General features: G+C 40.8%; 1 protein-coding gene across 1 annotated transcript in view; it reads left to right on the top strand.

The window, feature by feature from the left end:
• Nucleotides 1-14,147, top strand: part of LOC139218828 (astrotactin-2-like) — a 251,718-nt gene extending 237,571 nt beyond the window's left edge. The window contains exons 21-23 of the mRNA XM_070850535.1: nt 8,010-8,110; nt 8,649-8,832; nt 13,910-14,147. Coding sequence (XP_070706636.1) covers nt 8,010-8,110; nt 8,649-8,832; nt 13,910-14,147 — 523 coding nt within the window. The remainder of the gene's footprint in view (nt 1-8,009; nt 8,111-8,648; nt 8,833-13,909) is intronic.
• Nucleotides 14,148-15,092: the final 945 nt, after the last annotated feature.

Raw genomic sequence — 15,092 nt, 5'->3', positions numbered from 1 at the left:
TAATAAAAATGTGGAATGTTTGCATCAGATTGATTCTGTGCTCTTTCCTGTTTTTTTAGGAAGGTTTGTTATACTTTGTACTGTAAAACAATCATGCCTTGGCTCTCTGCATCACTTGACAGATCCCGAATCTTCCCTAAATTGTCTCAGTCCCAGCTGCCCTGCATCTTCCTGATTGCTCCTCAGCTGCTTCTAATCGCTCTACACTACTTGAGGCAGTATCTCCAGACACCTTGTTTGTCTGAATTCCTTTCCCATCCCATCTATGTTTTTGCATGCCTTAACTTCTGAAATTATGCTGTACTTATTTTTTCCTCTCTGCTGTTGCTCTGGTTAGCCTTTTTACCAGTCAAGACTCAGCCATTTCCTGCTTGTCGTCTTGTGTATGGTTAACATTAGTGTTCATCAATCTCAAGCTGTAACATACATCAGTCTCCTTGAGCAGCGTACCAGCAAACCATTTTCCTCATTCTAAACTTCAAGAATGATTAGAGACATGAATGCACAAATGTTGCTCAACAAATCTTCATTACAAATAAGTAAGTAAGTAAGTTGACTATTGACAGCTATATATTGTTCAGGCTCTTCACAGTAAATAGATGTGGTTTAGGGTATGAATAAAAGAAAGCTCATTGTGTTCTGTGAGTATAGTCTGGAAGAGGAGTTTGAGGCCTCCGTTTTTTTCCTGTGAGGCTGTGTTTTGTGAAAAACAGTGTATCCACACATCTTGATGGGATTTCTGTGAGAAAGAGTTTAAGGAGTAGCCACAGCTGGAATAACCAAGGATAAGATGAGAACAATGAGAGACTAAGACCAGAAGGTGTCTTGACCATATTTGGAAGGTCAAAATAATGTGCTTCCTGTTGCTGGCTACTGTGAATAGTATGAAGAGGCAGCCTCTCTGCAGTCATATCCTTGTCGTGCTGATGACGGCTCATGCTTGCAAGCATTATGATTACCTTTGCACTAGACAAAAACAGATTTTTCAATTTCCATGACAAATATCTTTATAAGATTGAAAGGTGCACTCAGGGCAGCCACATCGTGATATGATGATCTCGCCTTGATTTTGTCGAATGCTGTTAAAAAGCATTGTCGGAATAATGGTCATGTCAATTTTCAAGAAAAATCTCAGTTTCCAGAAATATCTGGTGCGTACATTTAAAACCATGTTGAATGACTTTTAATGGGGTGTTGTCATCATTACATTCATTTGGACTGTGAGTCTTGCTGATCTGCAAGTGAGATCATTCAGAGCTGAGCTAATTTTTCTAATTTACAATGAAAGGCAATGCAATTTTATTTAGGGCTGTTGCACCAGTGTAATGCCACTTAGATCTGAGGATTTCAAAGTCATGAGATACTGTAAGCTGCCATAAATTCTTCAGGCAGTGAGAGACAATTCTTTGTGGCCTTGATTGATTTGTGGACTGGCTCAACTGATGTGTGTCCAAACCCTGATGTCATGGAAAAGGCATCCCCTACTGCCCTGGCTTCTCTCGGCATGCCAAAAATACTGCTCTAATTGATCCTCTCTCACTTTCTCTCATTCCTCCTCTCTTGCTCTGTCTGTCTCCGAGCTCTCTGTCTTGTCATCTCTTCCTCAGCCATCTCTCCACTGTCTCATTAAATTAGAGGACAATGGTTACTTTAATGGCAACATTGTTAATTTACACAAACATTAATCTGCCATTTGTCCACTTCATTGTTTGCTGAGCTTTCAAAACTATGGCACGGGGACAAAACCAAGCCACTTCCAAAGGAGCCGTGTGCGGCCAGACAGCCTTGGAATAGATGTGAGACACAAGGAATTAGAAAGATGGATAGACAGAGCTGGGTTATAAGCAAGCCATGTAGATAGATAAATGGAGAGACAAAATACAAAGAGGGGACAAATTAAAGGAAAAACCTAAATAAAAGATCATATCACTATATGTTAGATGCTGTATATCCTTTTTTTGGCTATGTTGCTATGTATGCGATGTTTTTCTTCCTGTCTGCTGCACTCAGGTCTCTCTTTCAAAAAGAGAGAGTTTGATGTCAGTGTTATTACATTATCATAATACAATGCAGCGCTGTACAATGAAATGGAAGTTGAAACTCCTCCATTCCACAAACAGAACACATAATTAAAAATTTAAAAAATGTACAATATATAAAGTTAATTATGTACACACACGAATACACCCAGGAAATAATTAAGCAGTGCATTTCTTTATATTTCACCTGGATGAATGTGAACAGCAGCAACCAGATGGTGGTGGAAATATGGTCTTCATCTTCACATTAAAAGTTCAACATTTGGGAAACACCATCCACCAACCCTCACTAAACCTGACCACCAAGCACCATGGATGCTCCCATCTGTCTCCCCACTGGGGTTTTCTTGCCTTCCTTCAGCTCAGATCACCCTGCCTGTCGAGTGTAGTAGCGTTAACGTGAGCTTCATCTTAGGTGTTGAGATGAAGCCAGCAGCCAGGTTTCTGTAAAGATGTGGGCGCAAACAGTCTCTGATTTCCTGTTGCTTGGCCAGGCCGAGTCCTATCACATCCACTCCACCTTCACACAGCTGGACATTAACCAGGAGCAGCTGGATTAGCTTGGCTGGTGCTCCCTCTCTTTCCTCCAGGGGTGGTCGCATCAACCACTGTGGTGTTTTGGTCTAGCTGACGGTCACAGATCGCCGTGGACAGTGATAGCCGGGTCCGCGTTTTCAGCAATAAAGCTGAAAATCTGAAGGAGCCACCAGCCGCTGCATTTGTAATACCTAAAGTTGTGCGTATAAATGAGGGAATATTTTATGGAGAAATGGTGTTCATTCCTCCAATAGAATTCCGCAGACATGGCAAGGAGTACTGAAGTTGTTCTGGAGGCTCATGGTGGCCTTTCTCCATACTAAGACACTTCATGTTGTTTTTTCCTTTAATTTGTCACCCATCTGTATATCCGTGTATGTGTGTGTGTGGGTGGTGGGTGGCCGGAGTGGTTGTGTGTGTCTTGCCAATTCGGTTACTTGATGTTTTGACATTCTCATGGCAGGCCAAACAATGGCTGGTTACTTTGTTCTCCCAGGCGATCTTTATCATCACTGAGTGGCTGTGCTGAGCTCAGACACCACGCTCTATCCATCCAGACCCTTTTTACTATCTGTGTCCATGAACAGTATGAAGAACCCCTGGCCAAGGTTCCTTTGCATGACTGTGATCCAAAAGTTGTAAAGTTTCTCATACATATCCTGTAAAATGTCAAATTTCCCTGCAGAAATGAGCATGGTATCCCTATTTTACCCAAATAAAATGCAGATCTCCAAAGTTGACTCTTTGAGAGGCTTAACCTTCTGGCAGAAACAGCTTTATCACAGTACATAATAATCTTGTAATTGCTGTAGGAGCTGTAGAGGGGAAACAGTACCTGTCATTGATGCCAACCATTTAAACAACCAAAAACAGCAATAAAAGGCTGGCAAGCATGCATCCTTGGTCCCAAACAAAACTTTTAACAAATTGCCTTGATAAAACTCCTGCCTCGTTGTCCTCCTGCCTCCTCCCCTCTCCCACCTCATTGTATCCATCTGCACGTTATGTGGCCACATAATTTAAACAGTGTGACTGTAACATGTCAGCATTGTTTTGCTGGGCAGAGGAGCCAGTGAGGCCTGTGCGTCTTTTGTGAGGTTGTTGGGGGAATACCGCATCAACCCTGCTGAATAACAAGACCAGACAAACTATGTGAGCAATGTCCAAACAGGTCATGTTACAAACAAAACAATCATTTGCCAATATTGGGACAGCTCTCGAAAAACATTACATGAGGAAAAAAAGCAAATGGGTTTAGGAGGAAAAGCAACTTTTGTAAAAACAATTTCCTAATTTCTTTATTTTAATTTATTTCTAAAAGTGTTTAGCATTGAAATGCCATCTCAGTTGTTCATTTGGTCTCACTGTGTTTTGTGGTTTCCTTTTTGTCATTCTGTTGTTTTTACAGTGGTAACTCTGTGGAAATACTGCTGAAAGCTTACAGTTTTTCATAACTAGTTACAAACATTTCTCAATACTAAAATCACTTTTTCAAAACTTACCCTGCAGTAAGAAAAACAGTGCATATTCAGAAAGCCTTCACCTGAAATGTACATTATAAAGCTTTGTTTAACTGTTGGAAATGGAAGGAAATGTCAATCAACACAGTCTGGACATGCCTACACAGTCCTGTGAAGAGGTCCAATTAGCCAAAATAAGTAAAATCACCTGTTTGGGTTTACCATGGGTCTGCAGGCCCTGCAATACTTTTGTTCTGAGTATTGTAATTATTCAAAGATTGAATTCACTTTACTGTGGCATTTTTAAAAAGTAAAAGCCTTGAGTTTTTTTGTAGGATATGCACTTTTGGCTAACATGAGGGAGGCTGTGGCTCAGGAGGTAGAGCATGTTGTCTGCTAATCGGGAGATCAGCGGTTTTATCTGACTCCTCAAATCTGCATTTCAAAGTGTCCTTGGACAAGATACTTAACCCCAAATTGCTTCTGAAGCTGTGATGTGTTCGGTGTGTGTGCATGTGTTGGTGAACGATTAGACACCTCCCGATGAGCAGGTTGCCACCTCGTATGTATGATAGCCCCTGCCATCCTTGTATAAACGTACAGTGGGGCAAAAAAGTATTTAGTCAGCCACCAATTGTGCAAGTTCTCCCACTTAAAACGATGAGAGGCCTGTAATTTTCATCATAGGTATACCTCAACTACGAGAGACAAAATGAAAAAAAAAAAATCCAGAAAATCACATTGTAGGATTTTTAAAGAATTTATTTGCAAATTATGGTGGAAAATAAGTATTTGGTCAATAACAAAAGTTCATCTCAATACTTTGTTATATATCCTTTGTTGGCAATGACAGAGGTCAAACGTTTTCTGTAAGTCTTCACAAGGTTTTCACACACTGTTGCTGGTATTTTGGCCCATTCCTCCATGCAGATCTCCTCTAGAGCAGTGATGTTTTGGGGCTGTCGCTGGGCAACATGGACTTTCAACTCCCTCCAAAGATTTTCTATGGGGTTGAGATCTGGAGACTGGCTAGGCCACTCCAGGACCTTGAAATGCTTCTTACGAAGCCACTCCTTCGTTGCCCGGGCGGTGTGTTTGGGATCATTGTCATGCTGAAAGACCCAGCCACGTTTCATCTTCAATGCCCTTGCTGATGGAAGAAGGTTTTCACTCAAAATCTCACGATACATGGCCCTGTTCATTCTTTCCTTTACACGGATCAGTCGTCCTGGTCCCTTTGCAGAAAAACAGCCCCAAAGCATGATGTTTCCACCCCCATGCTTCACAGTAGGTATGGTGTTCTTTGGATGCAACTCAGCATTCTTTCTCCTCCAAACACGACCAAAAAGTTACCAAAAAGTTCTATTTTGGTTTCATCTGACCATATGATATTCTCCCAATCCTCTTCTGGATCATCCAAATGCTCTCTAGCAAACTTCAGACGGGCCTGGACATGTACTGGCTTAAGCAGGGGGACACGTCTGGCACTGCAGGATTTGAGTCCCTGGCGGCGTAGTGTGTTACTGATGGTAGCCTTTGTTAATTTGGTCCCAGGTCTCTGCAGGTCATTCACTAGGTCCCCCCGTGTGGTTCTGGGATTTTTGCTCACTATTCTTGTGATCATTTTGACCCCACGGGGTGAGATCTTGCATGGAGCCCCAGATCGAGGGAGATTATCAGTGGTCTTGTATGTCTTCCATTTTCTAATAATTGCTCCCACAGTTGATTTCTTCACACCAAGCTGCTTACCTATTGCAGATTCAGTCTTCCCAGCCTGGTGCAGGTCTACAATTTTGTTTCTGGTGTCCTTTGACAGCTCTTTGGTCTTGGCCATAGTGGAGTTTGGAGTGTGACTGTTTGAGGTTGTGGACAGGTGTCTTTTATACTGATAACGAGTTCAAACAGGTGTCATTAATACAGGTAACGAGTGGAGGACAGAGGAGCCTCTTAAAGAAGAAGTTACAGGTCTGTGAGAGCCAGAAATCTTGCTTGTTTGTAGGTGACCAAATACTTATTTTACCGAGGAATTTACCAATTAATTCATTAAAAATCCTACAATGTGATTTCCTGGATTATTTCCCCCCATTCTGTCTCTCATAGTTGAGGTGTAGCTATGATGAAAATTACAGGCCTCTCTCATCTTTTTAAGTGGGAGAACCGTACAAAAGTGGGAGAACCGTACAAAAGTGGAAAACCGCAATTTGCTATAGTATTCATACTGATGTTTTCAGTAGTGTTCAGTAGTGAAATTAAGAATGATTGTCTTTTGTTAGCTGAAAAGAAACCCTGTATTTATATCTACTTATGGAGCAATTATCTTCCATGGAGTCCACAATGTTGCACTGCCATGTTTCTACAGTAGCCCAAGTTGGGCAAACAGGGCCTTGAAGAAGAAGCTTGAATTAGGTAGCACGAATGCACTGGTTGGCAGACGAATAAGACATAATAAGAGAATCATTTGTATTATTTAGAACAAGAGAAAAAGCGAAGCAGCGTGAATCCTGGTCGGCCACTGTAGCTTCTCCTACATGTTTGGAAAGGAAGGGATAAGGCGAGGGGTATTCATTTGATTGCAGTCTACAGCCTCACTGCTTGATGCCACTAAATCCAACACGCTGCACCTTTAAAGGTTGTTTTCAGACAACATCAGTGCCTCCTGCTCGGCAAACCCAAAAAATACTCAAATAGCCTATTCTAATATCATCACGTAGCTAAAAGGCAGCCATCAGAGCAGACATTGTCACATGTCATAGTAGAAATAACATTACAAATGATGCAACTAATCATCTCAGCCATCATTGACATGTCACCATTTTCCTATGGTGACATGTCACAATGTCTTCTGTGGCCTATACAGCTGGTTGTAGCTTAAAATAGAGAAAAGGGTCAGCAATGTGACACAATTTATACTGCAAGTTTAGCTGAAGAAACAGAATAGACCCTTGTTTTAATTTATGCGTTTATCCACAGGTTAGTGTTATTCAGGAAACTAGGAGACCAGGACACGTTGCTTGTGTGTTTTCCTTGGTGTGGTTTCTCTGGTTGTCATGGTCACACTGAGCCACAACAGCAAGTTAAAAGTTCAACCATCATCAACTTCACTGCAAATGGCCGCAATGGCAATGGCCGAGAGCAGCTGCCGCCCTCTCCCTCTCTCCTTGCCGCTGCAAAGGATATTGATGGCTTAATCTGTGCCACCCTTGATCCTTTTTCAGATTCAATGTGACCGGTTCCTCCTTGTATTGCTTCTTGTTTCAGAAGCACACAGATTGGCATTTTCAAAAGGACATGTAAAGGTCATTTGTTTTCTATTCCAAGCTGTGTGGGCCCTGCATTATTTGAGATGGGTTATATTTCCTCAGTATTTCTTGTGTCCTATTGTCTTAAACTGTTCGCTGTTGAATCTTATCAGGGTACTGAGTGGTCTTGAAGTCTGTCATGGAACCTAGAAAATTCTGATGTTTGACATTTTCAGAGAGGAACTTTGTCCCTATAGAGTGCTTGGAGTCAAGCCAGATGCCCCTTTACTCCTCTCTCCTCTGCTGTTGTGGCACTGGCTGCACTTATTTTCAGATGATTAAATCCAACAATCCCTGGGTACTTGTTCAAAAGACATTTTCGGGAAAAGTATGTGATGTAAGTATATGGTTATATATGAGCAAATGTAATCTCACCCAGCAAGACCACCATCTCATCAAGCCCATTATCCGACAAGCCTGTCAGAGATACATTATTTACTTTTATTGGTAGTCAGATAACCACTGCCATTTGAATGGCTTCGACAGCATATCCAAATCCTCATTATGCCAATCGTATGTGTAGCTGTAGTTTGAAATGTCTTGATCAAGACACTGGTAATGGCTTGCAAGCTGTTTTTCCTGCATATTTCTTGCTCGCTTTTGCCACATTATCTTGCCTGTTGGGATGTCAGTCACAAATAATAAACCTGTCTGTTGTTTTTTGCCATCTGCAGGTTTACTCTCTATGCAGTGGATAGCCGAGGCAGCCACTCCGAGTCAAGCTTTGTCTCAGTGCGGACGTCTTGTCCAATGGTGGATGACAGCCGAGCTGAGGGTACTCTCACCTTGTGCACTTCTTTTTATTTTCATTTTTTGCTCACCTCTTACATCATTTTCACCTAATGACCATTGGCCTAAATGGGTGGTCTGCTTATCCACAGTGTACATTTTTGTCAATATATATTTTTGCCATTACACATAATAATAAGTTTTGCTTTTTTTCCCAATTATATTTTATATGTTCTCCATGTTTACAAGTCAAACCTATAATTTTGAATTTGTCCACATTCTTAATTACATATTGTGATTTTTACAACAAGCATGGAGTGGTATAATGGGAAGTATTTGGAGCTTGACTTTTATTAGGTACTAAAAATCAAGATATCACTGCATCTGCTGTATTGATTTTCACCATCTGTCCCTTGCAAGTCCCTCAATGTTACTGAAGCACAATGCCAAATTGGTGAAGTTCTCTATCAAACTGTTGTCACACACTTTTATCTGCTTCTTTGCTTTCCTCAATCATGTTAAATCCATTCTTGCCCCTCGCTATCTCTGTGTCTCTCTTCTGACTTTCTCAAATCTCCTCTCAGAGATAGCAGACAAGGTGTACAACTTGTATAATGGCTACACCAGTGGCAAGGAGCAGCAGATGGCCTACAACACGCTGGTGGAGATCCCTCCTCCACTGCTATACAGAGTACAGCACCACTACAATTCCCACTATGAGAAGTTTGGAGACTTTGTCTGGCGTAGTGAAGATGAGCTTGGCCCAAGGTGAGAAGATCTGGACTACAGCGGTTTTCTAGTGCAGGCTTAAAAGATGTCTCAAATATTTCCAATTTTACACTTTAATGTAAAGCCATTGTTTTTTTTTAGCAATGTCCTTGTTTTTTCCAGTCTGCCACTGTTTATCCGAGTGTCCTTGTCGTCTTGTTTGATGATGTTGTTTTGTTGTTTAGGATCAATTACAGTCGCCCTGAGGTTTCTTACGTAACAAAAGCCAAAGCTGTCTAAACTGGTGCTGCCAGATTCAGACCATTAAGCCATTTCTCATGGCATTGTCTGAAACCCTTCTAAGCAGGAGCACCATTGCACAATTACACCCCCCCCTCTCTTTTTCCCTTTTCCCCCCTCACCAAAGTGCTTCTACTGCAAAGCAAGTGGGTAATGTCACTGTTAAAACTCTGGGGTTGCAGTTGCTCCTCGCATTACCATGGTGATGCCAAAACAGTGTTTGACAGCCAAGCCAAACACTAAATTTGATAGTCAGCTAACACTAACTCAACTTCCAACTTCGTTTCCTCTTCTTTCACATAAAAATGCTCCTCTGTATCCACAACATGCCACTCCGACATCCCCTCAAGCATGACCCTCTTAACAGGAACACCCCCATTGATTGTTTGCCCTGTGAACACACACCGAGACATTATGACTGCATGAAGACAAATGGAAGCTCACTGACTAACAAAACTGCGAGGGAGAGAATATAAACAATACTTTTAAAAAAGTATAGAACAAAAACATTCATGTATGCGAGCCTGACAAGGCAGTTGGTCCAGCATTGATGATAGCAACACGAGATCTTAAGTTACGGCCCAATGTTTTGGTTTGTCCACCCCCACTGCCTGGAAGCACTCCTTTCAAGCCATAAATAATATAATAATTGTGGAATAACTTTGGTCTGTCGGAAGATTATGCTTCCCTCTGATTGGTGAAGGGGGGTGGGAGGCACGGGTTGGCCATTGGGACTTAATATGGGGATTGGTCGGATGGTGTGTTTGTGTGTGGGCAGCTGTGAGGGGGAGGGGGTTTGGATGAGCGAGAACGGATTATTTACTGCCTGAAGTTGGCAGGGTTGAGCCTCGTTGGGGTAATTTACAAGCAGGCTCTATTGGTGGTGCCTTTTAAAAGGTAAAAGAATGGCCAAGTGAAATGTAAGCACAGTCAGCACTCCTCCAGGAGCCCAGAATCCCAGGAGCCCCCAAATGTCCACCAGCATTGTTACAACACAACACTAGCTCTTTCATAATTGTATTGTTCCCTCACCAGGCTATGATGCCTGGTTACTGCTTTTTTTTCACCTTTTCTGTAAACACAAGTATTATCGTGAACTGCAATATACTTTTCCTATTTTCACACATCAGTCTCTTTGATTTGATGTTGTTTTTAGTTCTGAGCCGCAATGCCTTGAAGCAGTGTTTGTGTCACAATCAATTACCTAGATTCAATCACTGAAACACATGATGCCAAATCTTCGACTTAGTGGCTGCCTCAGTTACAACCTGAAATGCTGTGTGGAAATATTGTTTTAAATGTGTCTTTTTTCCTTTTTTATTAGTAGTTTCTTTGTTTCTCATCATTAATGACACTAAATGTGTTTAATTTGTCCTTTGCTTACATACTTGCAAGCCTCCCTTGATTATGTGTTTGGTATTCTGTTGTTTCAGACGTAAGAATTTAAGGGAAATGAGAAAATGCCCCCCCTTTTCAGCAAATAAGTGAAAAGGATGTCTGTACTCCTTGCTTAACTAAAGACAGATGTTGATGCTCAGCAGACACTGCCTTTCAAAACAAATGGAATTTTGCCCTTCTCTGCGTGTGGTTTCCTCATTTCTGTATCCATATGAGCTTGACAACCTTGAATTGAATACTTATACTGTAGGTGTATTCTGTAGGTGGACCCCTGTTTTGCAGTTACGGAATAGGTGTCTGTGTGTGTTTGTGTTGTGAGGCATCTTTTCTAAATTAAGGTGGTCTGACATATGGCTCCTTCATGTCATAAACAGCAGCCCCAGACTCTGGACTTTGGAGACAATATTCTTAGTTGCAGTCAATCCAGACAGCTGGCTCTTGTGTTTTGCTCAACAGAATCAGTATCTGAGAATTCAAAATGCAATTAGATGCGGTAGTTTTGACCCAAACTGCAAGTCCCATCAGAGAAACAGGAAAGACACCATTACAATTCTTTTGATTCTGGTAACATTTAAAGCCGTGCTATCGTGCAGACACAAAGCCAGTGGAGGTGGAAATGAAGGCACAATGCTATATTTGTCCGTTTCCTGTTTCTTTCTTTTTTGTGTGTGTGTGTATATATATATATATATATATATATATATATATATATATATATATATATATATATACAGTTAAGCCCGAAATTATTCATACCCCTGGCAAAGTTACTTTTATTCAACCAGCAAGTTTTTTCTTGATTGGAAATGACTCCCAGAAGATAATAAGATGATGTACAAGAGGCATCATTGTGGAAAAAAAAATATTTCTCAGCTTTTATTTACATTTGAACAAAAAGTGGCAAGTCCAAAATTATTCATACCCTTTGCAAACTGTCACAGTCAATGGGAAAATCCAAAGTTCTATACCATTCCAAATAGTCCAAGCTGTTCTAAAGCATCCTGATTACCCTGATTCATTGGGAACAGCAGCAGTGGGAATAGTTTTAATCAACTCAACAGGTGAAAAACAGCAGCTCTCTGCAGTTGGTTTGTGGACAGTCATGGCTAAGACAAAGGAGCTCACTGAGGACCTGCGGCTGCGCATTGTGGCTGCTCACAAGTCAGGAAAGGGCTATAAGGCCATATCTAAATGTTTTCAAGTTCCAGTGGCTACAGTGCAAAGTATTATTAAAAAATACAAGACGTTCCGCACTGTGGAAAATCTCAGAGGACGTGGTCAGAAGCCAAAAGTGACACCTGTGCTGGCCAGGAGGATAGTGAGAGAGGTGAAAAAGAATCCCAGGATCACCACCAAGGCCATCCTGGTGAATCTGGGCTCTGCTGGTGGCAACATCTCAAGGCAAACAGTCCAACGGACACTGCACACTGCTGGGTTCCATGGACGCAGACCAAGGGGGACGCCACTTCTCCAGATAAGGCACACAAAAGCCCACTTGGCCTTTGCAAATGCTCATCTGGACAAAGAAGAAGACTTCTGCTCTTCTGTTTTATGGTCAGATGAAACAAAAATTGAATTGTTTGGCCACAATGATGTGTCCTTCATTTGGCGTAAAAAAGGAGAAGCCTTCAACCCTGAGAACACCATCCCCACTGTCAAACACGGTGGTGGGAATATAATGCTTTGGGGGTGTTTTTCAGCCAATGGACCAGGGAACCTAATCACAGTAAACGACACCATGAAAAAAGACCAATACATCAAGATTCTCAACAACAACATCAAGCAGTCTGCAGAAAAACTTGGCCTTGGGCACCAGTGGACATTTCAGCACGACAACAACCCAAAACACACAGCAAAAGTGGTGAAGAAATGGTTAGCGGACAAAAACATTAATATGTTTTAACATACGTTTTGCAGTAGCCCAGCCAGAGTCCTGACTTGAATCCACTTGAGAATCTGTGGAGGGAGCTAAAGATCAGGGTGATGGCAAGGAGACCCTCCAACCTGAAAGAGGTGGAGCTCATCGCTAAAGATGAATGGGCAAAAATACCAGTGAGACATGCAAAAAGCTGGTCAGCAATTATAGGCGTTTGATTGCTGTAATAGCCAATAAAGGCTTTTCTATTGATTATAGAGAAGGGTAAATAATAATAATAAAAGTTAATAAATTATAATAAAAGCTGAGAAATATTTTTTTCCACTATGATGCCTCTTGTACATCGTCTTATAATCTTCTGGGAGACGCCTGTGCCTTTTCCAATCAAGAAAAAACTTGCTGGTTGAATAAAAGTAACTTTAAGTCAAAACTTGCCAGGGGTATGAATAATTTTGGGCTTAACTGTTTGTATATGTGTGTGTGTGTATATACACTACTCACAAAAAGTTAGGGATATTCGACTTTCAGGTGAAATATGTGGAAAATGTAAAAAGTGAATGCTACAGTGATATTATATCATGAAAGTAGGGCATTTAAGTAGAAGCATGCAATGGTAATTTTATTCATCTTAAACAATTTATTGAAAGAAAATCTAACAACAGTGGTAGGTATACCACAACAAAAAATTTTCAGTGTCTCAATAAATTGGGATGTGGCCAAAGGACGTCCACTCCTCTCCTTTCTGTGACTCTTCCAGTCACTCTGTATCACTGTTCCAACCTCCTGATGACACTCTGTGACCCTCTAAGCTCAGTGAACACCTCCGTCTGAGGACTTCCTGTTTGAAGCCTCGCAATGGCAAGGTGCTGCTGATCAATTGTTAGGTGTCGTCTTGGTCTCATGATGTCAGAATGTGAACAGCATGATGAGGAGTACTGTTTAAATACCAGTTCTAACTGAAGCAGGAAATGTATTGGTCGATTCATGGATCAAACCTGTTGTGAATTTTGCTGTTAAGCTTCTTGTTAGAGAACAGCAACTTGTGCAAAAAGTACTGAAACACTGAACAGTTGGACATTCAAAAGTTTAGAGAAGGTCACATTAAATTCACCTGGAAAGTTTAGAATGCATTTTAGGTTCATCCTGAAATTTCACCTGAAAGCCGAATATCCCTAACTTTTTGTGAGTAGTGTATATACACATATATATGTGTATATATATACATTGCTTTTTTTGGCAGCACAGTCGCACCGCTGACACACACTAACACTCCCTTTGAATGATCATTAAATCATTAATGCAATAAGGCATATTTTTGTCCCTGCTTGATCAGAAGATATTTCTTACCAATATTATCATTCTCAACTGCACATGGCTTGTGTGAAAATCTTTTGAGCTCTTGAAGTCCTTTTATACATTTACCAGCAGAACTATCATGTGTCATCTGTATGTCTCAGTTCTGGAGGTCAACTTAATTTGACTTAACTGGTGATTAGATTAATTAAATTACATTTGTATAATGATGTAATGATGCTGAGCTTTGTTTTTATTTCTCCTCCATAGAAAAGCCAACCTGATACTACATAGGGTGGAGAAGATTAGCCACTACTGCCGGTCCCTCCTGCGCAGCACCCACATCCAGAGCCGCACAGACACCATGGCGTATGTCTACTGCAGGAGTGAAGAGGGCCGACCTCCCAGTAACGCATGGCATAGCTCTTTACATGAAAGTCGCACCTCCTGTATGGAAAAGCTCATTTCTGTGCAGCGTAACACATACAGCAACACCAAACTCCGATGAGACAGGTGTTTGGAGTCAAGTGGTGCCCTTTTTTTTCTTTCCTGCAAAATGACTCCCACTCTGCAGCAGGTGTCTCTCAAGTGACCGGTGCATTTTGAAAACCATGAGAGCCTAAAAAACCTCAGATTTCACTGGACATTGAGCTAAAGCTACCGAAAAACATATTTTTGTGTGGCCTACTTTTATTATGAGATGGAAGATTAACAAAAATCAAAAAAACTGGAGCGAGCATATTTCTCAACTGCAAAATGCCAGTGATTGCACATATCAATGGGAAACTGCAGTGTGAACATGTAAAATATCATAAAGCCAAGAGAAAACTGGTTGGCTGAAATACTTTGAATGTAATATTGTAGTTCCTTTTCGGTGCTTTGAGCTTACCTGGAACAACTTAAAAAAGAGAAAAAAAAAAGAAAAAATCAATAGCATAACTTATTTGCCTTTACTACCTTCATTTGAAAGGAGAAACTGAAATGTGTTAAAGCCATTGGAAAATCACTTTTTTGTTTGAGTTTATATTAATTAGAAAAGTCAAACTTTGCTTCATGAATTTAAAATCAGTAAGTGAGAAACCAAGTAGTTAGTCTTGTATTACATTTGATAGATTCAATTGAAATAGCAAGGCTTTGTGTGGTAACAGGATTGACAAACAGCCTGTTGAAATTATGCAAAGAGAGAGATGAGTGGCAGTCAAACATCATATTCATTCATACACTTTCAACTCAGAGCTGATTTCACTGCTGAAATCTAGGATTCCTTTTGTCATCATCTCTGTTTTAATACGACAGTGCCCAAAATAAAAACTATGGAAAATTAACTTATTTCAAGGATATTTATTTCTCAGACTAGAAAAGGGCCTGAACTCAGTGGATTACGCACCCAAAATGAAAAAAATGCAATGCTTTTGCCACACTTAAGTCTTTTAAAGTAAATGCTTTACATCAT

The sequence above is a fragment of the Pempheris klunzingeri genome, chromosome 19 (assembly GCF_042242105.1).
Source record: "Pempheris klunzingeri isolate RE-2024b chromosome 19, fPemKlu1.hap1, whole genome shotgun sequence".
Taxonomy (NCBI): domain Eukaryota; kingdom Metazoa; phylum Chordata; class Actinopteri; order Acropomatiformes; family Pempheridae; genus Pempheris; species Pempheris klunzingeri.
This window is presented reverse-complemented; position numbering and strand designations above follow the sequence as displayed.